Below are 26,053 nucleotides of genomic sequence, written 5' to 3' on the forward strand. Positions count from 1 at the left end.
ATTCATATTTATAGACATAGATTAATATTAATGTTAGCCTTAATAAAAATTGTCTCTCTGCAGTGAAAGGTAGTGAGTGCAAAGACACACACTACTGATCAAGAATCTGAGAATGAGTTAAGGCTGAATGCTCAGCCGTAAATAAGACATTTATATCCCTTCTGCTAAGGGTCAAGGAACATTGTTGAGGGAGATATGGAAAGAATGTAAGAGCTGGAAGATAGTTCTGAAGAAGTGCTAAAAAGTGCTATCACTCAGCCATCCCAATAATGAGCTCAATGCAACTGTGCTTGCTTATAGTGTTTCTGCCCAAAAGTGGACCTATCAATAGTCAATTATAGAAGAGCTCAGGGTCCCTGTTGACTCTACTGAACTAGTGTCCAGAATCTAGTGATAGATTCTGAGACATTCAGAGTAACTGCCATCAGTTTTATAACTACTGGTGACCCTAATAGGCTCTAATACACAGCTCCAAACACAGTAAAACACATGACCCTGGTTATAAACACATTAGGTCTCAAAACAAACAATAAACATGTAAATATGGCAAAGGGACTTGTAGAGAGAAGATGACAAGTGACTAATCAATACATTGTCCCCACGTATGAAATTGTCAAAATACGAGTTTAATAAGTTAAAAATGTAATAAGAAAGGCAAAAAATTAGGGCTTAAAAACAGATCAGCTTTTGCTGAGAAAGCATGGATTCCACATCAAAAGACAAAACTAGGGTACCAAGTCTCTTCTTGGTAACCTGCTGTCCTTACTCTGGGTGCCACCAGGTCTCCCCCTCCAGGGGACATGGTCAAAGGTGAGGCACCAGCATATGTGAGAAAGTCATATCCCACTCTCCACTCTACTGTGGAGAATGTTCTGAGCATATACAGGGGGAGGTAATCCCCCTCAGGAACAGTCATAGGGGAGGGGAATAAGGGGAAAATGAGAGGGAGGGAATAATGAGAGGATACAAGGGATGGGATAACCATTGAGATGTAACAAGAATAAATTAATAAAAAAAGAGAAAAAAAGACAAAATTATGTATAGGGGAAAGCAATCGCAATGCCATTACTGAGGAAGCAGAGCGAGTTGGGCACCTGGGGCCTACTGGAGAGCAAGCTTAATCTATTTTGTGACTTCCAGGCCAGTGAAAGATCCTGTGTCAAAAACCAAGGTGAATAGTTTGTGAGAAACATCTAAAAATTGGCTTTTTGCCTTCCCAATGTATACCTAAAAACAAAACCAAAACCCCCCAAAATATTGACCCACAAAAAGTCCAATTTTATGGAAAGGAAATTATGTAACATGAGAAGTCAAAATGTTATAAACAATAATTCAAGCCTCTCTAATTTTAACACAGAAATAATGACATAAGGCTCAGGAGATAGAAATGCTAATGAACTAAAGAGGTGTCTCAGGGGTTAAGAGGAGGAGGTGCTCTTCCAGAGGACCTGACTGACTTCACCTCCAAGCATCCGCATGGCAACTCACAGTTGCAGTATGTAACTGCATGCAATCCCAGGTAATCTGATGTTCTCCTCTGGCCTTCATGGGTACCAGACACTCAAGTGGTTTGTAAATATACATATAGGAAAATAAAAAATAAATGAATAGTAATTCTGTCAGATTATGAAAGCATTCAAAGTTTGTTATTTTGGTAGTAAAAATTACAGATATAAAAATCTGTGTGTGTGCTACCTAGGACTGAAGTGATTTAGAATTTTATTGAGCTGTTATTATGTGGTCCCAAGTGTCACCTGTTTTTCACCTTTTCTAACCAAAATTCTGGTCAAATCCAGATCCTTGCATGTGCTAGGGCAGTGCTCTTTCACTTCACTATACCCCAACCTTTTGTATTGTGTAATTGCATCTCCCTATCTGTTATGGTAACTGTTTTGGTGTTTGACATGGCTCATCTTGAGTTTTCCGTAATACACTGGCTCCAAACTTTAGATTCTCCTGTTTCCTAAGTACCAAGATTATAGGCACACATCACTGCACCAGGTAAAACATCTTATTCATAAAGAACTACTGAGAAAATTTTAGTTTTGTTGTTGTTGTTGTTGTTGTTGTTGCAAGGTTTTATGGGTCACAAAGGATAGCCTATTAGCCTATTGACAGTGAACCTCCTTTTGTCCAGTACACTCCAGCCATAGGGTTCCTGTGTTTATCAGACCTGACCAGCATGTCTGACTCAGAGACTTTGTGCTTTCTTTTTCAATTGGCAAGAATTCTCTTTTGTAAATGCTCTTGTCTCTTGTTGACTTTCCCCCTCTATGTTCAAATTAACAGCTCTGTTTCTGTCTATTTATCCTGAATTACACTTCATCCTGGGATTGGAAATTAAAAAAAAAAAACCTCTTGCCCTTCTTGGGGAAAACTGATTGATAGCTTATCATTCCAATGGGTAATAATTAAAGCCATCAGTAAACTGATTTAATAAAAGACTGATTTTTTGCAAAAAGTATTTACATGAGCATGACAATGTGAAATATCTTTCATGACATTACCAAACAGCAGCTACCGCACCCCAGCTTTAGTCTAAGTAAGACATTTCTTTTGATTTGGGTGGGTGAGGTTGAGATGGGACATAGTTTGTAGCCCAGGATGGTCTTGAACTCAAGGCTGAGTTCCATGAGAATGTCCTGCACAGTCTCATGTATTTGAACATTTGCTCTCCAGTTGGTGCCCTGTTTGGGGTGGTTCAGGAGGTGGAGCCTGGCTGCAGGGCTTGGGAATCAAGTGGACAAGTGGGAGGTAGGAATCAGGAGTGTTCCCCAGCACGGTGTGAATTATGAACCAGTTGCATTTACTATGCTTTCTTACTTCTGCACTGCTGCATGGATTCGGGCCTGCCTCTTTTGTTTGTTTGATTTTGATTCCAGAATTGTCCATTTTTTCATTTTGAAGTCTTATATCCCTTAGCTGGCAGAAACTTCACAGCAGTTAGATGAAGTCCTGGTAGATAAGACTGCTTTCACTAATTTTGAGTCTATCTATATGGCTATTTAAATCTCTGGCAGGAATCTGCTCAGTGCTTTAGGTAATTGCCTTACGGAATATAATTGTGCCTCTGCTACTTGAACAAATGGAAGCTATCTATCTTCCCTTAGATCTTTACACATACTATTGACTCAATGTCCAACTTTCCCAATATAAATAAGATATGTTTACTCCAATAAGAAACTTAACATAATCTGGCCAACAAGAGGTTCTCTCTCAGAGAATGTGAGAACTGCCTTATAAAATAATGCTTATGTTTTAATTCATTAAGACTACCCGAGAAAATTTTAAAAAGAAGTAAAATTAAGAAAGCCAAAAGGAACTACTTTTGAAAAGATATGTTAGAAATTTCAAGCCTTTTGATTAGTAACCACCCGTGGGACCAGAAACACTTCAAAGTGTCCTCTAAACAGTGAATTCCCATCAGTGATGCTGCAAGCCTTAGCTCTCATCTTTCATGCTTACCATTGCAGTGACTTCAAAAGGATAAAAAGAGAACGGTAATCTCTCAGAGTAACCTTGTACTCATGCTAGTAATTGCATATTTAGCCATCATGCATTCACAACCAGGTAATTGTCTCATTAAACTGTGTTTTAATAAATATAATAATTAACATTTAGTTATATAAAAACCCAAATACTCAAACCATTCAGAAATGAAATTCAGAGCCCAAGGGACATCTAGAAGAAAATGAAAAAGAATTAGATAGTGTCAAACATAGACATCTTCAAAGGAAGAAGATCATTTAAACTTGCCTTTTACTTACTGAAATGTGTTCTGCATATTTTATTGTTTTCATCATCATGCTTGTTATAATCCGGCAAGTGAATGTTCAAAGAACATGAAATCCTACAAATAAATAAACTGAATATGAATGAATTTATAAAAGAGGCGACAATTAGAATCAAGAGCTTGACATGCCAGCTTTGATGATGCAAACCAATGATGTTCCCAGTGGTGTTTCAGCAATGCATATTTTATTAGAAGAATAAAAATGATAATGTTTTAAGGTTCATGATTCTTACAAGTTGAATGTGCAGTATGTAATCAAGTCATCATCAATCAAGATTGTAAAATTCAATTGTAAACATTATAAAGCAGAAGAAAAACTTATAACCAGCATCACCTTTGAAATTGTTGTAATTTTCCTTACAGACACATTTGAGAAACTGTCTCAAAACATATATTGGCCAAGTTGCAAAGGTTCCATAAGGTTGTGACTTAACAAGAAGTGGGTGGAGTTGTTTCTATGGTTGGCTAAGTGGGTGCCTCTCTTAGTTGCTGGAGTTTAAAAGTTATCCATAGTTACCCATTCATATAACTACGGAACTTTCTAGATCAGTCTTCATTTGAGATATTGGGCACAGAGGACCGATTCAAGGTCATGTTTAAGTACTGGCTTGGTGCATCCAGGTTAGTGCTGAGATTCTACAAGCTCATGCGTCATGCAGAGATTGTGAGATGAGCTACATACGGAGTGGGTGCGATCTAAGCCTATATCACATTAAACTCTCAAAGAATGTGAGGGAAGGAAGGAAAACACATTCGTCAAAGCTCCATTTTCAGAAGGCTTCTGAAAGTGAGCAAAAGGAAAATTCAGTAAGGTCAGCGATCATGAAAACATCTGTTGTTTCCCACCACTGTTTTGGCACCAGCCTGTCAGCAAAACGGGATGATAGAGAAGATCTGAGATGAACTGTTTTTAATATGAAAGTTAAGTGAGCAACTTGATCAGAAAGATCCAATGAACCCCCAAGGGAAAGGTGATGTCAACGTGTGTTTGTTTGAGAATGTGTTCTTCTATGTACGTGTGTTAGTCTCTGCCTCTGTATGTGTTTGTCTTTGTGTGTGTGTGCTTGTCTTGTGGTGTGTGTGTGTGTGTGTGTGTGTGTGTGTGTGTGTGTGTGTGTGTGTATGAAATGTTAATGCTGAAGTGTGGAATGACCAAAAAATGGGAAGGGTCAACAGGAAGTGATGAAGTACTATCAGCAAAGGAGAATGGGGAATAGAATAGATATTTGATGACAAGCAAAGTTAATTAGAATTATGTTGATTTGTAGATAAAAATAGGGACTGACTACTAATGATAGGAAACGAATAGCTAAGATGATTTCTCAAAAGATTTTGAAGAAATAATATACATGTCTTTCTAGTTACCAATTTTCTACCTAGTTCTGTGTCCATCAAAGATATAAATATGGAATTACTTTTAGTTTGTGTATTTTCTATGTCTTTAGCAGAGAACCAATACATGGGGCTGACTTACTCAACAGCAGCATAGATTGTGTAATGCCCAAAAATTAACCTGTAAGTCCCACCTGCCCAGGAACCAGGTAACTTCCCGGAATACTGGAAATTGTAGCTCTTGGAAAATAACAGAGCCTATTGGGAAAGTATGGTGGCCTATAAGTTTGTCCTTATAAGTCCCTGAATGGTTCGAGGGCCATTCCAGCTGGGACATTCTGGGTAATGGTACTGACCAAAGTCCATCGCTTGGACAGTATTTAATATTTAATAAATGCTTGTTATAAATTTAATTTAAATGAAATCACGGAGTTAGTTTTTCTGGTGAATCTCAGGATTAGCAATTTGAAGTATTCATTAGGGTTGAGATATGAAATTCTGAAGAGCAACAAAAGGAAGAGGAAAGATGTTGATTTATTAAAACCAAACCAAACCAAACCAAAACCCTACATGTTTTTTGAGTTTAAAGTGTTTACTCAGGCAGGAGGCAGTGAAGCTCATCAAGTTAGTCAGGCAAAGGTGTTACTTGATGCCTGGGTTATCAGACTGAGTGAAACGTAAACCGTTCACTTCTGATTTCCAAAGGATGCTGATCCTATCTTAAAATGCTTCTGTGTACAGAGCATGCTCTGTAGGTCAAGACTATGTGGAGGAGGATTAGCTCTGCACAGTCTGCTTAGTTAGAACAAAACTCACCACACAGCTTACACCTAACTTACAAAGAGAAAGCAAGCACCAATCATTGCTGCTTTGAGTGCCACATCCAGATCTGCAGGAACATGGATCCCAAAGTTGTCAGCGTTTGTGAACACGTCATTGACAAATCCAGACCAGTACTTGGAAATTTTTCCGATAGTAAGCTTTTCATCAACAGTTTTCACCTTTGCAAAGAAAAATAAAAAAGAGGTATGAAATCTGCAGATAAAAGAGATGGTTGACATTTGTCACTATGCTATTATAGATGAATTTGCGCTGCTGTGTTAATCACCACCGCCAAATGGAAGCACTATGTTGTTTGCGCCTGTGTTTGGGCACAGGTGTGGATATTTACCTCCACAGTAGTCAAGAACTTCTGACTGCCACAGTTTGTAGACCATTGTAGTTTGTTTTCATCTTTCATTTTTCTATGCAGATAGAGTAAGTAATTAAGGCCAGACAGCCACAAGATGGCAGCAGGCACATCTTTTAGTTATGTAGCTAGCTAAGCAGGAAGGGAATTTCTTTGCCTGTGTTCATTGTTTAAACCAGAATTTGCCATTATAAAAGATGTATATGTAATATATATATTATATATATATGCTGTGTGTGTGCACATGCTTACCTGTATGCAGATAATAAAATTATTTTGATGAATTAAATTATTTTCTAGGTATAATTAATAAGCTTTAAAATTTATTATGTAATTATTAAAACTTTTAACCATAATACATTGTCAAACTACTTGCACATTTGTTAACCAATTCCCTTCTGACCAATACTAAGTGTTAAAACATCACCTTGACCTAGTGTATAACCAGAACACTGAGATGCATCTGACATTGAAGTCTACCTGACCTATTGAATGAAGGATCTACAGCTGACTCTGTCAACTATTTCTTTATCCTGCTTCTCATTCTGACACTTATTTAATGTGGCACTACACTTCCTGTACAGTGGTAGAAATTAGAAAATAGGGAAGGTTTCTTAGAACATAGTTATAGCATGAATACTAAAGCCTAATGTTTAAATTCTCCTCAATCATGTTAAGGAGCCTAAGACAAGTCACCTAACAAAGTCTGTGTTCTCTATGTGTATAGACTCACTCAGAAGTCTGAAAAGAGACCTAGTTCGAATACAAATGAATAATGAAAAATAGATGCTTTAAATTTAAATGCTCCCCTGCCTATGATGTATGTTCAGGATAATCTGTTTAGAGAACATATGTTGTTACAGGCTAAATTTGCAACGGCCCATGTTAATACTCAGCTCCAGAAACCTGAGAGTACATTACTGTACAAAAGAAATTTAGCAGGTCTTACACACACACACACACACACACACACACACACACACACACAGAGAGAGAGAGAGAGAGAGAGAGTTTATATATATAGTGGAATATGCTTCTGAAATGAGATCTGATCAAGGCTAAATGTCCATGAGGCAGGACAACAGGAAATGGCATAGATAATTTTGGTGTTCAAAATACACATAATTCTGCCGGGTGCCATGACTCACACCTGTAGTCCCAGCACTAGGGAGGCAGAGGCAAGCTGATCTCTGTGAGTTTGAGGCTAGCTTGGTCAACAAAGTAAGTCCAGGATAGCCAAGGCTGTACAGAGAAACCCTGTCTTGAAAAACCAAAACCCCAAATCCAAAACCAAAACAACAACAAAGTCCAACCCAAAAACCAAAAAAACCAAAACATATTCACCCTGTCTTATGTGTGCTTCTAACTTCCTATGAATCAACCTCATCAAACATAGGGTTACCATAATTCTTAGGAAGCACAGTATATTAGTTATATAAAAACACACTACCCTTTTTCTATATATAATATATATTATATAAAAATATATATGTTTAACAGTTTAGTTAAGTTAATTTAAGTTAAAAACAAGACAGGGTTTTAGGTAAGGTGATACAGTAGTTTATCAGTGTATTAAGCAAATATATCAAGAATTTTAATTTTATAATTCTCATTTTAATTTGTTAACATTTCTTTAAATAATATGTGCAGTGATCTATGAAAAATACAATGGTGAAAGACCATATCTCATCATAGCATTATTTTTGCTAAAAACCCGTGGACTTGACTCTCTGGAGTAATGACTATTATTATAGGCATGAAAGGATGATTTACTAATATGCAATTCCTTTTTTAAACATAAGATATATTTATTTATTTATGCATATGGGTGCTCTATCTGCACATCTCCTTACATGACACAGCACATCAGATCCTATTACAGATGGCTGTGAGCCACCATTTGGTTGCTGGGAATTGAATTCAGGACCCCTGGAAGAGCAGCCAGTGTCCTTAATATTTGAGCCATTTCTCCAGCCCCTAATATGCAATTCTTAAAGTGTATTTAAAGGATACAACATTATCTAGATGTTTTAGAAACTGAATTCCATTCCAAGAAATCAGAACCCAAGCAAAACTTTCTTTGTCATTCATACCTCAAAGTCCACATCACCAAAACACCCACAGGTTGCACAAGGACCAACAATTTTCAAAATATCTTCTTTGTTTGCATTTTGGATTGTGAATTTGGGTTGAAAGGGGTCCCACTTCTGTGCAACGTAACCAACTATGGTACCAGGAGGGGCTTGTATTTCTAGCTGTAAGAGAAAATAGTAACAAAGTCAGATTTTCTGTGGTTATAATGCATTAATCACATAAGAATGTCAACTTACATCTACACAATATTTGTTATGAAATAAGTGTTGTATTTAAAAAGCCATTATAAATATATGTTTCTAGAATGCAAAGTGGTGTTTTCTTTTCACCTTTTGTATTATATAGTGAAAAACGACAAGGATCCATTACACTTGTGTGTCTAGCCCTTGCCCCTAAATGCCGTGGTGTCCTCGGCACAGTGGCCATTTCATTTCCTCTGTAACAGTGAGGCAATTACAGAGTTTAGATTGAGCAAACTCAGTAACTCCTTCCCACAACAGCTCTCTATTTCAACTTCTTCTTCCAATTGTGAAACGTTCACATTTGTAATTTTAGGCATCATTTTTGCATTTGAGTGTAAACCAAATAAAATCCTTTTGTAAGAGACTTTGGAGTGCGGGGACAAGTAGAAAATGTTTCCTTTGAAGTAAATCAGTTTTCTACCTATTTATCTCATTTTCCCCTCATAGTAAGTTCATCATCTTGTGTGAGTGTCTACAGTGTTCTTGGATAGTAAAATAAATGTATTTGTATATACATAAGTATATATATATAATATTGACTATGTATACACTTTTTAGGATTTAAAGTGGTTTTTTTTTCTTTTGAAATTTTGTATTTTGTCATGGAAATGATAAGGATTCATTGTACTTACATGCTTAGTACTTCACACACACACCTATTCAGAATGGAGAATAAAACCACGTTCTTCCAGCTCACAGAGACATCATAGCAAATTAAGCAGATGTCTGCATCAGTGGAAATTATTGTTCCAGTTCTACTAACAATGACAACCAATTATGCTAAGATAAAAAAATTGAGTAATGTCACTCTGTTGCATAACATAGATTTCGTAAGCATGCAAATGCTAGGTGTCATTCTGAGCAGGATAACACCCAGGGAAGAGAACACATTGGAAAAGGTCAAGTGTCATGGTCTCTCCTGGGCATTGCTACCAAAGGAGAAGATGACTGTATTTGTATAGTGGTGGAATTTGTAGACATTACAATCCCTTGGCTAATACTCAGGTCAGGAGGCTATGTCTTGTTTACAGGACACATGAGATTTCCTTCCCATGCAATCTCATGGTAGCTGCTATAGTTTTGGTTTACAAATGAGAAAGGTGCCTCACCAAATCTCCAAGTTTTCCTTATCCTAAAAGAGAGGATATAAATTCAAACAACTGTAAGGCTGGCTGTCTTGTAGCTCCAGATGAATGCCACTTCAAGGGATAATCTTAAAAGATGTTCAGAGGCAGTGACCAACCTCTTGTAGGTAGCAAGGGCACCAGCAGCTGTTACACCTTAGGGGCCTGTTCACTGTAATCACCTCTCGACCCGAGTTGTCTGTGATCCTCAGGGTGCAGGCTCGCAGTGTGGAACATACATTACGGTTAAAACAGATGCTTTCTTCAACTGCAAAGTAAATTCTTTGTCCCAAGCTGTTTTTGATCTCATATTTGTTGGAGGTTTCAGTGCCGAGTATCACTATCAGAAAACACAGCTTATGAAGGCATGCTTTGATTGGCATCACCACTTGTCAAAAGGAAAGGCATATAAAGAGAACATAGAGTTATGGCAGAGTTACTGAGCTGATAGTCTCAGTTTCATACAAATCTGTTCTCATGCTCTAAACTCTGATGACTTTGCCTCAGAAGTCAAAGCAAAATCGGAGAACAAAACTAGCAGCCTAGCTAATTTTAATTCTACAACTCTGAACAAACATGTCGAGGCATTTTTCAACCAAAGAGCAAACTGTGCAAGGAAAAATTCATTTCTCAGATATTAAGCCTATTCTTTTTATGCAAGTTATTGGAACAACTTACATAGGCATCTATTACCACGTCTAAGTTTTCTTTTAAGATCCACAGTAGTAGTGCTGGCCATATTTTGGAGTAATATAGAATCTTATAAACAAAATGCACACAAGTAATTTGAAATTATTAATCATCCTTACACATTTGTTTATTGATAAATTCTATGCATCTTTTGTTGAGTAAATCATGAAGCGGAAACAACAGCATTAGTATTGATGAAATTTTAATATGCTTTCAACTGTGCTTTTCCCTTATCAGAATATTAAGAAATTTGAATGACTAATATACCTGACATATTAATTACTACTTGTCATTTTAAAATGGAATCTATTAGCATTAGGATGCTGCTATTATGAAAGATTTACTTTTATACTTATGTTTTTTTAAGCTAATAACTTTAATTTTGCTTTAAAAAGTAGGTCAAGCAATCCTTTAATCTAATTCTGTCCATTGTTTATAGCATTTTTAGATGTAAAGAACCTTCTGAACACTAAGTCCTTTTTGGAAGTTTTAATAATTGCAGAATACTTACTTCCAAGGAGTTCCACCTGCTGATGGATAATTATCAGGTCCAGCTGCAAAAGATGATACAGAGGATGTGAAAACCGTTCCATCATAGCCCTTACTAAGAAACATGAAATGCATCAATTTTATTAAAACATTTGGAACATTTGCAATGTAAAAGGCAAAGACTTAGCCTCAGTCAGTAATCAAAGGAAGCTCGAAGAACAAACTTAACTTTTATCTATTGCAATGGACAAAACACATACCATGGTTCAACTGAAGAGCAAATTCGGTAAGGAAGAATTGATTTCTCAAATAATAATTCTATAGCTCTTCTGTGGGGCCGTGTCTCATTTGTAGGGCTTATGAGCTGTCTTCACCAAATGTTCGTTCAACTAATAATTTACAGAACTTTTAAACTACCCCCCCCCACTCACAGTAGCCAAGAGTAAGAAAAGCAACAGTGTTCATACTGTGTGGTAGTGCGGAAAAGAAGTGATCCTACAAACTATTTTTGAGGAGATTTTTGAAAACAGGGTGTGAATAATAATGTAGAAGACATTTTAAGATGTTCCCCCCTGATGTCTCCTGAGGGAAAGAAGCTTCGGGATTGGGGCAGTCGATTCCTCCCAGTCCTCGTGTGCTCACTGACTACTTCAGTTGGCACCATGCCTTCGGGGATAAACATCTGTTTAGGCTGAGCGACAGTGTTTTTATACGTGGTCCTAGTCCTCAGCTTCCTTCAGGCCAGGGAAAACAGAAAACTTTCCCGGCACCAACAGAATGTCACCTGAAGCCGAATAAGCCTTCTGCTGCAGAATACTCACCATAGCATTTGGCCTAGGTAGTTAAAGATCAAGTATGTAACTCAAATTGCTGTTTAGAAATTTATTTGCTTTTGGAGGGAGGGAAGAATGGGAGGACACAAGGGATGGGATAACCATTGAGATGTAACAAGAATAAATTAATAAAGGAGAAAAAAACATCAAAAAAAAGAAATTTATTTGCTATTATCGTGTGTATTCATGTTCATGGTGTATGTTGCACGTACCACAGTGCCCATGTACGAGTTAGAGGACACGTTTTAGGGGTTGTTGCTTTTATTCTACCTTTATGTAGACTTCATGTTGGAGTTCATGTTGCTAGGCTTGCTGTGGATGACCTTTATCCTCGAGTCATCTTACTAACCCATATATTACCTTTCCAAAGGAAATATGAAATATGTGTTTTATTCAGTTTTATGTTATGTGCACTGATATGTAGGTGCCAGACCCTTGTAACTGGAGTCAGTTGTGAGCTGCTATGTGCATGCTGGAAATTTAACCCAGGTACTTTGGATGAGCAGGTAGTACTCTTACCCACTGAGCCATCTCTCCGGCTGAAATCTGTGTTTTAGATCAGTGCCATTTGTATCTTTTTAGTTTAACCCTCAGGACTCAGACCCACAAGAGCCAAATCACGAGCCTCGACTAAACTGATAGTCACTGTGTTTGTAATGCTTCATCTTGAAGTGATCTTCGCTGTATTCTCTAATCATATAAGTAAACTCTGCAGGAATATTTAAACCAATGCAATTCTTGATCAAATGTGGTAGTGATTGTAAATCCACAAGTCTAGAAAATTAAGGCTGTGGTTTTATTTTCTTTCATTGTCCTTGAATATCCTGAAGTGAGGTAGAACATTTCCACTTATTGTCTTAACACTGATGAAAAATACAGCGTGGCCATCTATGTTGTGAAATGCTCTAAAGTCATATTAATAATAATGACAAAGCATGTTTAAGTGCAGCAAGTTTTGAGTGTATCCCATTGGTTCTGTTTTCCTGCAGAACACCAAGAGTTGTGGGTGAAGAAGGGAAAAGAAACTTCAGAAAAAATGCGGTTATTAGCTCTGGGGAAAATCAAATTAGAGATGAAGCATTGAGGTCAGAGTTAAGGTGTCTGCCTTTAAGGTAAGTACTCAACATTTTTGGTGACCAAGGACCTGAAACTGACTAGCCCAGGGATCTAAGGTAAAGCCAAATACTACTATTCTAAAAAAAAGAAGGCATAGCAATAAAGTGACTAATAATGACTCCCTACTATACTCAGGTCAGTCCTTTACTCAGTCATCATCAGAAATGCTTCCTCCTGTAGCAGGTGGGACCAAACACAGAAGAGACCCACAGCCAGACATTACTTAAAGGATAGAGACCTTGGAACACTCAGCCCTAAATTGGCTGTCTTCAACAAATCCCTCCTCTCAGGGCTCAGGGAAACCTATTGAGGAGGAGGCAGAAAGAACATAAAAGAGCCAGCGGAGATGTGCTACACTGAGGAAACAAGGCCTTCTAAATTAAGAAGAAATGGGCAACATATGAACTCACAGAGACTGAGGCATCAGGCGCAGGGTCAGCATGGGTCTGCACCAGGTGGTGCCCTAGAGCTCAAAGGAGAACTGGAAACATGGCCCCTATCCCTAAGCCAGAAGCTATCTCCAGTTGAAAACTACTTGCAAATGAAAATCGAGTTTCTTCCAAGGGAGTCTCACTGGGGAAACAAACTACCCCTAAGGGCAGGCTGCTTGCCCAGCAGAGATGACCAATGGAAAATGAACTCAGTGGCATCATTGGAGGTTCCTTGATTTGCAGTGTCATGTCAGAGAATTTTTTTCCCTTAAAAATTTCCTTAATATATAATGAATATACATATAAATATGTATGTTTGATTTTTTTTTAACCCTACAGGTCTTTTGTGTATATGCCATGGCTTCCAGCTTAGTGTTTTATGGGATTCCTGAGTGTGCAAGTGAGTGGGTCTATGTTTCTTGTGCCTTCTCCTTGGCTCTTTTCCTTTTGTTTGTTTTGTCCAATTCATATGTGTTAGTTTTTATCATATCATATCATATCATATCATAGTACATTATAATCTCTTAAAAACTTTGTTTTCTAATGAAAGACAGAAGTGGGTGAATCCATAAGGGAGGAAAGGTGGGGTGAAACTTGGAGGAATAGAGGGTGAGGAAATTGTAATCAGGATATATATGTGAAGAAAAAAAACTATTTTCAATAAAAGGAAAAAAGTTACACCCACTAAGCCACATTACAGAACTGTGTGAAATACTATGGAAATGTTTACTTATCTTCCTATACATACATGGCCCAATCCATGTAAGCCCATATTGTTTTAATACAAAAAATGAATAACGTTTTCCTTTCAGAAGTCAGATATTAACAGCTTGTGGCATATTTTGTTTTCTGAAAAATATATTTTCAGAAGTATGCTTTTAGAGGACGGACTGCAGTTAACACCGGAGCTCATGAGTGCTTATGTGTATTTCTTGAGCATTAGGACACATGTTCATGTTACGCATCTGGCCATGGTGTGTCGTTGTTCATGGGTGGAAGAAGAATATGCGATGACCATATGTGATCATCAAACCCCAGCCCTCCGGCGCTGGTATTTCACTTTTATATTTGGCAAAACCTTGTCTGACAACACTGGCAAACAGCTTGCAGCAGTTAATCAACTCTAGTGAGCTATTACAGCTGATCCTGTTTTTCTGCAGATGGAAGATCGTAGGTTATCTTTTCTCAGCTCCGTTTCGTAGCTCCCTGAGCTCGCCGGTCTCCATAGAACATTTGTCTGCCAGTGGGTTTCTGGAGATGGCATCTGCAATTATAAACATTTTCCCAGGAACATATGCTACATGCAGCTTAAACCCTATCAGGCATAACAGAAATCTCTTGTACCTTAAGGGAATTAACAGAGAGATTTGATTGTGATAAAAGAGATGGACTTATGTTTGAAGGAGTGCCAAACTGGGGAGCATGGCAGCAGATGTGCTGACACTTCAATATTAGTGTAAGAGTCTTTCTAATCTTGTGTGAGATAATGTGCGAAGACAATAATAATACACCCATGACTGGCAATGGCTACTTATTTGCCATGTGACAAGGTTTTTTTTTTACAAGGCTTGAAGTATCCACCGTGCCATGACTAGAAAATCACTTATACCAAATACTGATTGGTTAAGCAAGTTAGCCTGTAAACACACAGACATCAGAAGACAGTAACTTGCCTTCCATTGGACGTTCACACTAGTGTTGAGATCTGCCAAAAAGTCTCAACTCTTTGCACAGGTCTCCATGCCTGCCTTCTCCTTTAAAGATGTGTGTTTTCCTGGGTTTTGTACAGTGCTCTGTTATTTTTAGATCAACATTTCTTTTGTTTGATCATTAACTTACAAAATGTTTAAGTGGTGGAACAGGTTTTATGCTTCTTATGTGCCTTGAGTACAGCAAGTGCTCAATAAATATGCTTAACTAAATGGCTGGAGGGGGCTTAGTCTGAGAATTCCTGGAGAATATCTATCTCCACACCTTGAGCCAGGAACGGAAGGTGGATAAATGTGCAAAAATTAATAAAATCACTACGTTATAAGTTCACGTTTTACAATGCACTCTGTACTCCGTTAAATTGTTGGCTGGAAAACAAGAAATTGAATTGACTTGCTTTTAAAGGGAACACACACTACTAAAAATGGAAAGGCCTGCAAACCTGGCTTAAGTACTCTAGACCAGGAGGGAGACTGGCTGTTGGCAGGAAACTTCTTGGCTGAGGGACATCAGGCTGCTGCCTTGCTTGTTTCCTGGAATTGGGAGAAGCTGCTTGAGGCTTTCGATCTGGGTTTGTAGGTCCAGGAAGAAATCCAGGCAAGAATCGAGGATTTCGATTCTGTGAATCTGCAAGAGAAAAAGTACCTTGATGTGTATTACATTTTAGGTTGATTTTTCTCCTCTAATTTTCAACTTAGATGGCAGTTTGTCCCTTGATTGATGTCTCTCTCACTGTAGCGCATTTTCCTCTATTTTCACAACTCAACACTACCTTGTACTGTGTGAAGTTGCTTTGTCTAACTTATTAGCCACACCACTGAATCTCACATTTCACCCTCATCAGAACCACCTGAAGGACCTATCAAAACAGGTGTTGGGCCCTCCTCCATTTACTGATTCAGAAGTTGGGGCGCGAGGCTTGTCAAGTTGCATTTTGATAAGATTCCAGGTAAAATGAGTAGTCCTAATGGTATGAGCCTATTCTTGAAAAACTCAATGCTAAACTGAGTAAACTTGAGGAAGCTCATAACTTATCTGTGAGTATTTTAGCATAATTATAGAATTATATGAAGGTGACTTTATTAGTTTAGAGATATTGATAGATATCAATATTACTTCTATTTCAGTCATCTCACATTAAAATCTGTGACTTTCCTCTTTATTGTGCATTCGTCAATGTGATTTTATGCCTATGCCCCAAGCAGAATCTTTATCTTACAATATAAACAGTAGCTTTCTACTACTGTTGCCTTATTCCCAGCTCATAAATATTATTATGTTTACTCTCTCATTAGAGTCTATGCTTTCCCACAGACTACCAATGTCTGTGCTTCTCGTCGTAGAATGTCAACTTTTTAAACATGTAAATAAACTTAAGTGGTTTGTCAACATCGCTTCAGCTTAGCTCTTGGTTCACAACAAAGTGAATAACCAGGGTTTTTTTTTTCAAATATAAGATGGTTCATTATGAAAGCAAACAAGTTAAGCATCACAGTGCTTAACAGCACAAATATTTCTTTTGAGAATATATGGATCATAAGGTGACTTTGCTGCTGTGTAAAGGTCATGGAGCATGTTTAAAACTAAACAGACTTTCACATAATTAGGCAACAGCATTTTATGGGCCACCATTTTTGTGGCCCATCACAAAATTGTTTGGTAACATGTCCATGAATGAGACAAAGGGATTGCTTCTAGACACAAAGAGTAAATTTATAACAGCTGCATAAGATTTGGTTAAGTGCTCTCATTGAGCATATAGTAAAATTGAGGTACTATATACATACTTAGTAATAAATTATAATAGTCTTATTTCTTCAATGATATCCAGATTTATCAAGATTTCTGTGTTTGAGGTATTTTTCTGTCTTTAAATCACAAAGAAGGTTTTAAAATATATTGAGATTCTTTCTAAGATAGTAAGTGCCTATCATTAAGAAAACCCAAGCCTAGTCTGAACAGGAATGAAGGAACACAGACACCCCATGAATGGCCCTTTGGACAAAGGAATAAATTGATTCTAGTAATGACAAGCCTGTTAACCTTGTGAATACAGGAAGTGTTAATGAGCGGCAATTGCCAGATGACTCATTTATTTATTTACCCCTAACGTTGTAGGAACTGACTGGGTATATATTAATATTGATGCCGGGTTGCTAAGTTTGCATTTATCTGTGGCATTTGAGATCTGTACAGGACTTGCTTGAGAATTAAGCAAATGAAGAAACTTGTCCTTTGGCCCCACTGGAATGGAGCTTGTAAGCGATAAGGCTGCAGCCATTGGCTTCCTGCAAGGATCCTTCCAAAACTGCTTTGACCTCTGGGGCAGACACACAGGAAAGGGATAAGGCCTCTTATTCTCAGGAAACAACATGGAATGGAATTCCAAGGGGGGGACCCCAAGACCAAGAAAACTATGTAAATCTGTTTTTGAATCAAAGGGGAGCTACTGGTCACAACAGCAAATTTGGTTAATTAATAACAAAAGTTGCTAGAATATTCTCTTATCTCCTGTTGCAATTTTCCTTTTTTTTTTTTTTAAAAGATCAGTAAATTACTCCCGAGTTTCTCTTGTAAACCATGGCGCTTTAACGCACTATACTAGATGATTTCAGTGTCTGGAAAGCGGCTGCATAGCCCTGACCTTGGCTACTAGGTTTCTGCACTAACAGCAGGTTCAGAGGATGCCTTTCAGTATACTTTCGCATATGAAGAGCTTCTGGACGGACAAGATACATTGGTTTGAATCTACTGGCATCCAGGTCAGGTGGTCTTGGAGTTGCCTACAAGATTCCCCATTAACCTCCAGTCTCTGAGATGACGCTACCCGACAATGCGGCTTCCTAAGCCATAGACCATGGTCATTTCCTTACAATATTTTTGAAAAACAAATCTTCAAACATATTTTAGGTAAAAAAAAAAAAAAAGATGATAAAGCAATTGTTCAAACAAGATTTCCTATAGAAACGACCCCGTGTTGTCACGTTGACTTTGTAATTACATGTTCTATCCAGGCATGGGTTAGTATTTTTCTCTGGTTACAGATGTGTTTGTTTTGTCTCAAAGTTTGTCTCTGGGTTGAATGTTAAGCGTTTTTCATTACCGAACATCACTTCTTTTTGGCAGATTAATCACAATAATGCTTTCTAGTCACATTTTCTTCAAAGACCCAGACCACCAGATGAATAAGAAACTCCTTTGAGTTGCTATCTGGCTTTGAATTTCTATCTACTCTTTTAAAAATGTATAACTAAACCATAAATATTTTACACACTCTGCAACTCTTCCCTTTGCAGGCCACTCTATTGCTGCTCTTAATTACAAAACGAGAGGCATTTGGACCGTGCTAGTGTCAGTCTTCAAGAAATGTTTGTTGAGGTTTGTGTTTATTTGTCTTCAACTAGAGACCGTTATGCACACACACACACACACACACACACACATTAAAATTCAATATTTTTCTCTCTGATATACTTTATAATCTGTTTCTAAGCTTTCCCACGGAGTCTCAGGGACTGGTTTACATTAAATAAGCATGAAAACCACAAAGATTACTTAATTTGATTAGTAGATGTCAGAGATGTGTTTTATGAAGCCAACAAGAATGTATATACATTATTTGGATTGAATCAACTATTTAAATAATTTAGGAAAGTGTACATTTTAGAGTCATCTTTTTTGGGAGACTAGTTTCAAATGTTCTCCCTCAATTCACAAATCAAACGCTGTTTCGTTTTGAAATGTTTCACTATAGTGTGGACTTTAATAATGATTTGTTTTGATAATTGAATGAAATAGATTATAATTTCATTTTAAAAATCTTTTACTGCTATCATAACTTATTACCCCCAACAAAACCATACCTCTTGTCTTTTGGAAACTGCTGATTAAAACAGATATTTCAATAGTTTCAGGGTCCTGAATGGAACTGTACCCTTTTCTCCTAATGTTCCTAATTGATCTGCTTGCTTAAATTAGATATTTTGACCATTTTTATTGATGTTTTTATATTGATTTACTACCAGAGTATTTTGGAAGTATTGTAAGTTTGTAAGCAAACGTTTTAGTTGTACAGTGTCAAGCTGAGGCTTCACCCAGGTGTTCTGTTCTCTGCACTGTGTGTCACAGGCTTTTGAATAACAAATGGGCAATTACAAATGTTTGAATGACTTTTTAAAAATGAGTGTATGGAATCTTTCCCTCAGATTCATTGAAACTTGAAATTTCATCACATTGCTGTGCTTAAACTAAATAATCCCACTCTCAATTTTGCTTTACAACAGTTCTTATTAATTTGCTAGGTTTACATTCACCACAATGAAAACGCACTTTGCACCTGAACTTTTTTTTTTTTGTTGTTAACATGTGTGTGTATTTTAAGTTAGGACAAAGTAAACATTGGAGTAAACTAGTTTAAATTCCAGCGTTCAAGAGCAATAAAGAGCAGCTTTTAAAGTACCAACTTCACCAGCTGTCATTCACTAGTTACAATATTTAAGAGGACAAAGTTAACTGCCGCCTATAGTCACCCTTACCTTTAGAGGCCATGGCAGTCTGGGTACTTCTTCAAAGGCGGCCAGGTGGAAAGGCTTTTCCTGTTTCAACACGGAGAGCGCAGAGTAAGTAAAACTCCCTCCGTCTGCCTCATGTCAGTTTACAGACCGCAGAAACAGTGCCTTGCCAGTTCGAGAGTGTTTGATTTTATCTGTTTGGACAACAGGGGGAGATGAAGCCCTCGCGAAAGTAAAACACCTACTTGGAAAAGGTCAAGTTATAGAACTTGGTGGCCGAAAGAGCTACTTAAAAGAAAGATAGGCACAGCGTTCACATCGCCGTGTTGCCGCTTAGGTGTGCGGTATGTCCTGGTTCGGATGTGATCTGTTAAGTTCTCAGAGTCAAAGGCTGTGTAGAGCATCCTATTACCCTTGACACTGTCATAGCTATAACCACAATTCTTTTTTTCTTTTTTTAAAAAAAAATATTTTATTAGTTTATTCATATTACATCTCAATTGTTATTCCATACCTTGTATCCTCCCATTCCTCTCTCCCTCCCATTTTCCCCTTACTCCCTTCCCCTATGACTGATAACCACAATTCTTTATATGTTCAAATGTTTGAACAACATTCGTCCTTATTTTGTCATGTGATTTCTGTCCAACCTTCACCTCTCAAAAAAGCAAGACAAGCAAGCAAGCAAACAAACAAACACAAAACTGAAAGAGGATACATTCCCAACCCTTTCTGCACAGAAATAATTCTTATTTTCATGTGTAAATTAAATGTGATTAATCACGGGAATTGGGAAGCACCAAGTCTTGGTAGCTTCTCAAAATAATAAAAGCCTGTAGATTTTTAACTCATCATGTACTGAAAATGAAGTTTCAACCTTAAAGAGCCAGTTTGTGGTTTGTGGGTGCCGCTTCCTAGAGGAACGTGACTGCTGCTCTTCCATCCAGTCTGCTCAGAGACTACAGTAGAGGACACATTAAGCACTGCCTACTCTAAATAATGCAGTTGCCTCAGAAGGTAAAAGAATGGAGAAAGCCTCAAGTTCAACAGGGTATATATTAAAAGTATAGATTTTCTTATTTAGCAGGCAACCTTTTGTTGCTTTTTTTTTTTTTTTGGCTTGTTAAGTTTGAACCAGAGAAAAGCTATCTTACCTGAGTTTTCATTCCACAGAAAAGCTATAGTTACATTTTTACTTTTAAGTTAAACTTTCTTTTTATTGGCAGTTGTAAAAAAAAAAAAGTTAATCTTTTTTTAATTTTTAATTTTTTATTAGTTTATTCAGATTACATCTCAATTGTTATCCCTTCATTTGTATCCTCCTGTTCCTCCTTCCCTCCCCTTTTCACCCTATTTTCCTCCCCGTGACAGAAGGGGACCTCCACCTCAACCATTTGGTCACAGCCTATCTGGTCTCATCTTGGTAGCCCGCTCATCCTTTCTCTGAGTGCCACCAGGCCTCCCCACCAAGGGGAAGTGGTCCTTAAAGAAGCTAATTTACATTCACTGACAAAGTGTTTTCAGCTGTGATCATAATTGGACCATCATAACTTTGACTATTCAATAGAGCACCAACTTTGAAATTTAAAGAAAAAACATCATTAAACATATTTGGCCTACAGAGGGTACAGTTCCTGCAGTTGCATATGGCCATGTGACTGGGAGCTGAAGTGTTTATATGATGCTGGCCAACCTGGCATTTCCTCGTGTTTAAATGTGGTAAGGCTCCCTGCAAAGTATGGCACTCACTACCTAGGTCTTCTCTTGTATACTCACTCTTGGCGTTGACAACCACAGGGCCAAGACTGTTGTCTTTTCAGATGCCTTGCATTTACCTGCCTCAGGTCTCCCTTCTCTCGCTCTGCTCTTTGCTGATTCATATTCTTTCTCAAGGAGAGGTCCAAACCCCTCTTAAGTGAAATTTAGATGCTTCGAGCATGCTAATGGTTGCAAGTGTCTTAATAATTGGTAACTGCTATTTTGGGCTTTGCAGCTAGCCGTTCTTTCTCTCTCTCCTCCTGCTGCTGTTAGGAGCTGCTGTACATCTTCACCTTTGATGCTATCAGTCCTAACAGTGATATGCTCATAGTAAAGCCAAGCCCACCCCCTCCCCGTTATTGTTCAAGATGTCCACACCCTCCACCAGGGACAGTGGCTTCTCTTGCTATGGTGATTCATTCTTCTCATCCCCAATTTTGATTTCATCAGGCAGAGCTAATATAAGATGAGCACATGTAACAGAAGCAGCAACAAACCCAAAACAAACAATAACAATAAAAGAGATACTGCCAAGCAGGAAAGTCAAATAGTGAGTCTGCAAGAAGAAAAGAAAAGAACCTTGAAAACAAGTGCTAGAAAGCATAGGGATGTGGCCTTGCACCTTCCCTGTTAATTCTTTAATTCTTTTTTTTTTTTAAGTTTTTTAAAAATTATATATACAGTGTGCAATTGTTGGGAATTGAACTCAGGTCCTCTGGAAGAGCAGTCAGTGCTCTTAATTGCTGAGTCATCGCTCCAGCCCCCCTGTTAACTCTTGGCTGGATATTTTGAGGCAAGTAAGTATAAAGAATAGCTTAGCAATCTTCCACTCCACTTGACTTGGACTATACTCCTAGCCCTCTATAATAACATTATACTCTGGAGCCCCGGATGCTTTGTTGCTCAAACTTTGAACATGATCTCCATTCCTGCATATTGATTATCAAGATAGGACTCCCACCACACACACACACACACACACACACACACACACACACACACACACACACACACCATACTACAAACAATGGAGCAAGTTTCTCCTTCTCCCACTGACCATAAAACTTGGGCAGTTTATCTTCAAAGGTTATTTCCAATATTCCGAGAAGGGCCAAACCTGCCTGAACTGGTTTTTGATGCAGACACAATGAGGCAAAGCTAGCTGTCCTCAAGTACATATTTGGGGAGAATCCTCCATTTACCATGTTATAGATATGCATAATTGCATGTGAATATCACTAAAATCAGATGTAGTATGTGAAAGGACATTTACACTGGGCAAAGGCTTACATAATCTAAGCCTATCAGTCAGAATAAAGATCTGTACAACCTATGTTGCTTAGTAACCAGCTATTCCTTTTCTCAAACCCCATAAAAGGAAGTTTCAAACAATAATTGGGCCACAAAATGCCTTCACTCACGTGGCCTCATGCCAGTCTTTAGATTTATCTTTTTATTGACTTGTTTATTTATAGTGTGTGTGTGTGTGTGTGTGTGTGTGTGTGTGTGTGTGTGTGTGATGGTGCGAATGAAGGTCAAAGGACATGTTGTGGGAGTTGGGGGCAAGCACCTTTATCTACTAAGCCATCTTCCCATGCCAATTGCTTTGTCTTTGAGTAGTTTTCTTGCTGCATTTGAAAATCTGTATGAATGTTTATTTCAGAACCTTTCTCTTCTCTCTCTCTCTCTTTTTTTTCTTTTTTTCAGTTCTTTAAATAGGATCCAAGACTGGGAAACAGATGGTTCACACTCTGACCATCCATTATAGTTTCTCCCCTGTGCCTTTGGTGTGCACCTCCCTTGTGTGGACTTATTCTCCACTTGTGACACTAGGCCTTCTCCATTCTTGCTGTCTGCTCCCACATGCTCTGTTTCAGCCAGAAGAAAACAAGACCCACGACCTTTTCACAGTACATATCAAATATGCTTTGCCGTTCTATGCATTCAATAGCAAATCCCTGCTTAAAACATTGCATGTTATTTGGTGGTTAGGTACCTGAGAGTTTATTTAAGACTATATAGTTACAGAGTAACATACTACGCATTGCAAAATAAACTAACAATAAGAAAAGTTCTACTAATGGTCTCCAAATCATATTGTGGGGAAAAAAATGGGAAATAGAATTATACCTAACACTACAGATTTGGAACAGAAACGAAGACTGGAAGAGCTAGATTTTGCAGTACTTCACTAGGATAGTTTCTCTCCCTCTGGTTTTACTATGAAATACATGTGCTATTAAGAATCATGTCTCTGAGGGGCTTGATAGGGCTCAGAGCTTGGGAACACTGGTTGCTCTTCTGGAGGTCCTGAGTTCAATTCCCAGAAACCATATGATGGCTCACATCATCTATGGTGAGATATGGTGCCCTCTTCTGGTATGCCGGCATATATGCGGGCACAATGCTGCATACATAATAAATAAATAATAATTAAAAATTATGTATATACATATAAATACACATATATTCATATGTATACTTCTACACATACATGTATAAATACATACACATATACACATACAATTTACATTAATATAAAGGAGGAGTCACTTATTTTTATTGATTTTTTTAAAAAGAATTTTTCTCTGAAAAATTTGAACATATTAAGTTTTGGCTGTTTCCCTTTTTATAGATAGCGACGGCTCCATTATATAAGCACTGTTTCTTCTCACGTGCCATTATTTTGTGTGATCTTATACAGACATGGAATGGCTAGTGCGGACTGGGAAAATCTCGATCTTTAGTTAGTGCTTGCAGCAGACTACCTTCCAAACAGTAGGAGCTAGAAGTTCTCATTCTCACCTACTTTTTAATACACGGCTTCTCCTGGTGGGTGAAGCTGGGGATTAACTAGGGGACTTATAAATGTTAACCTATGAGCAAGTAGCACACAAAGAACTTAACTACGTCATCTCAGAAACGTAAACTCCTTCATGTGCATCTCCTTTTCCATCTTTTCTGACCACATTGTCACGTAATAACAGATAACAACTCGTTCTATGACTTCCTGACCATAACATGACCAGCTGTGGAAATCTGTATTTAGAAGGACTATAAGTTAGCAATAGAAAAACGCCTTTCAGTTTTGCTCATGTCAAGATTTTCTGTAATAGGAAGTTGAGTAAGCATTTCGGCAGTGGCACCTGAGGCTCTGCGTTTCCAGTAATCTTCAAAAGTTTTCCATACATATCAACAAGCACATGGAACCAGACAGGATACAAGTAAAGAAATAAGTAAGAGAAAGAAAAAAGAAAATAAGAGGAAATATCATTGTTGGTGTTTTCCAGAGTTCTAAGATATATAGCTATATATGAAATATGAAATAAACAACTTTTTAATGTAAACCGATGTTTCTTATCAACACTATTTTTCATTTATACACTTGTAAATAAACACCATACCGAAGTGGACTTATTAACTATTTACTCAAACCTGCTGTTTAGATACAGCATTTCATTAATGTATGCATATTAAAACTCATTAACTTTTCACTGTGTTCATAGCATCGTGGAGCATATTGGCATCCAATGACATGGCTCCACCCTGGAGAAAGTGTACATCAGTGCAATATCATAACAGAATTCAATAATCTACTTATTTTTGAAAATTAAAAGTCAACTTCTACCTTCTGAAAATGATATGACAAAAATCCATTTTCTTTCTGAAAAACAATTTAATTAGTATCAATAACGTGTCTTCAAACAAGATAGAAAATAAATTGTTTCACACATGCATGTTAAATTTTTCCCTTTTCTGCTACTTTCCAACAGGAGGGTAATAGCTATTGCAATATTCATTTGTGAGTAATGAGAAGAGTAAATTGTATCATGCTTGTTTGCTGGCAGTAAGAAATGTTTCAATCTACTTTCTTTCTAACAGCAAAACAGAAGATAATAATTTAGAAGACTAAAAAGGAAAAGAGCTTGAGACATCCAGCCGAAAACATCTGACTTGATTCCCCGGTAAATACTAGAGCCCTCATTGACCTGGATAGAGTTGAAAAGAATGAATTGGATGACCAGTGCTCAGTAACTCCGTTTGTCCATGTGGATAAATCATCTCCAGTTAGTAGATTGCAAAACCCACAGAAGAAGCAAAACTTATCTGGCTTATTGTTCTTTGCATTGTTTCAGCCTTGTACATTTACTTGTATAAGACTCAGGTGAAATGGTGAATGGAGGGGAAGACCTGGTGGCACTCAGAGGAAGGACAGCAGGTTACCAAGAAGAGACTTGATACTGTATGAGCATATACAGGGGGAGGTAATCCCCCTCAGGAACAGTCATAGGGGAGGGGAATAAGGGGAAATGGGAGGGAGGGAAGAATGGGAGGATACAAGGGATGGGATAACCATTGAGATGTAACAAGAATAAATTAATAATAATAATAATAAAAAGAAATGGTGAATGGACATAAATCTGTCTGCATGGCCTTGTTCTGCCACTTACCTGTCTGGTATGCCCAATAACAATTTAATAATCTCTGATGCTGTTTTCCTGAGAGTCTAAGAGGAAAAAGAACATTTTTGAGACCTTCTGTCTTATGTGAGTTTTTCTGGGGGAGTGGGGTGGGAGAAGGGTTGGGGAGGGATGCTGGAGATACAATGCAAACCAGGAGAGGGATTACTGAGATATTCACAATTTTCAGAGATCTCAAACTACCCTTCCCCAAAGAACTCCTTTGCCCTTTCAAGTCTTTCTTTTGGCCATTATTTGAGTTATATTTACCTTGTGCCTTG

At 37.8% G+C, this 26,053-nt stretch overlaps 1 protein-coding gene and 1 long non-coding RNA gene across 3 annotated transcripts in view; one reads left to right on the plus strand and one right to left on the minus strand.

Annotated features, from left to right (window-relative positions):
• Positions 1-3,584: 3,584 nt before the first annotated feature.
• LOC311580465 (phospholipid scramblase family member 5-like) overlaps positions 3,585-26,053 on the minus strand; it is a 64,614-nt gene continuing 42,145 nt past the window's right edge. Inside the window, exons 2-9 of the mRNA XM_084752087.1 lie at positions 19,579-19,748; positions 15,486-15,670; positions 10,976-11,018; positions 9,894-10,114; positions 8,408-8,569; positions 5,965-6,126; positions 3,768-3,850; positions 3,585-3,681 (exon numbers count right to left, since the gene is read on the minus strand). Of these exons, the coding sequence (XP_084608213.1) occupies positions 3,812-3,850; positions 5,965-6,126; positions 8,408-8,569; positions 9,894-10,114; positions 10,976-11,018; positions 15,486-15,670; positions 19,579-19,591 (825 nt within the window). The 5' untranslated portion in view covers positions 19,592-19,748 and the 3' untranslated portion in view covers positions 3,585-3,681; positions 3,768-3,811. The remainder of the gene's footprint in view (positions 3,682-3,767; positions 3,851-5,964; positions 6,127-8,407; positions 8,570-9,893; positions 10,115-10,975; positions 11,019-15,485; positions 15,671-19,578; positions 19,749-26,053) is intronic.
• LOC311580467 lies at positions 10,942-25,589 on the plus strand. Of its 2 annotated transcripts, XR_014773467.1 has the most exons (5): positions 10,942-11,239; positions 12,776-12,898; positions 13,673-13,733; positions 18,340-18,421; positions 25,195-25,589. It is a non-coding gene; the product is annotated as an uncharacterized lncRNA (long non-coding RNA). The 2 variants fall into 2 exon arrangements; XR_014773468.1 differs by lacking the exon at positions 18,340-18,421.

This window comes from Acomys minous, assembly GCF_964271855.1.
Source record: "Acomys minous genome assembly, chromosome: 13".
NCBI classification, from domain to species: domain Eukaryota; kingdom Metazoa; phylum Chordata; class Mammalia; order Rodentia; family Muridae; genus Acomys; species Acomys minous.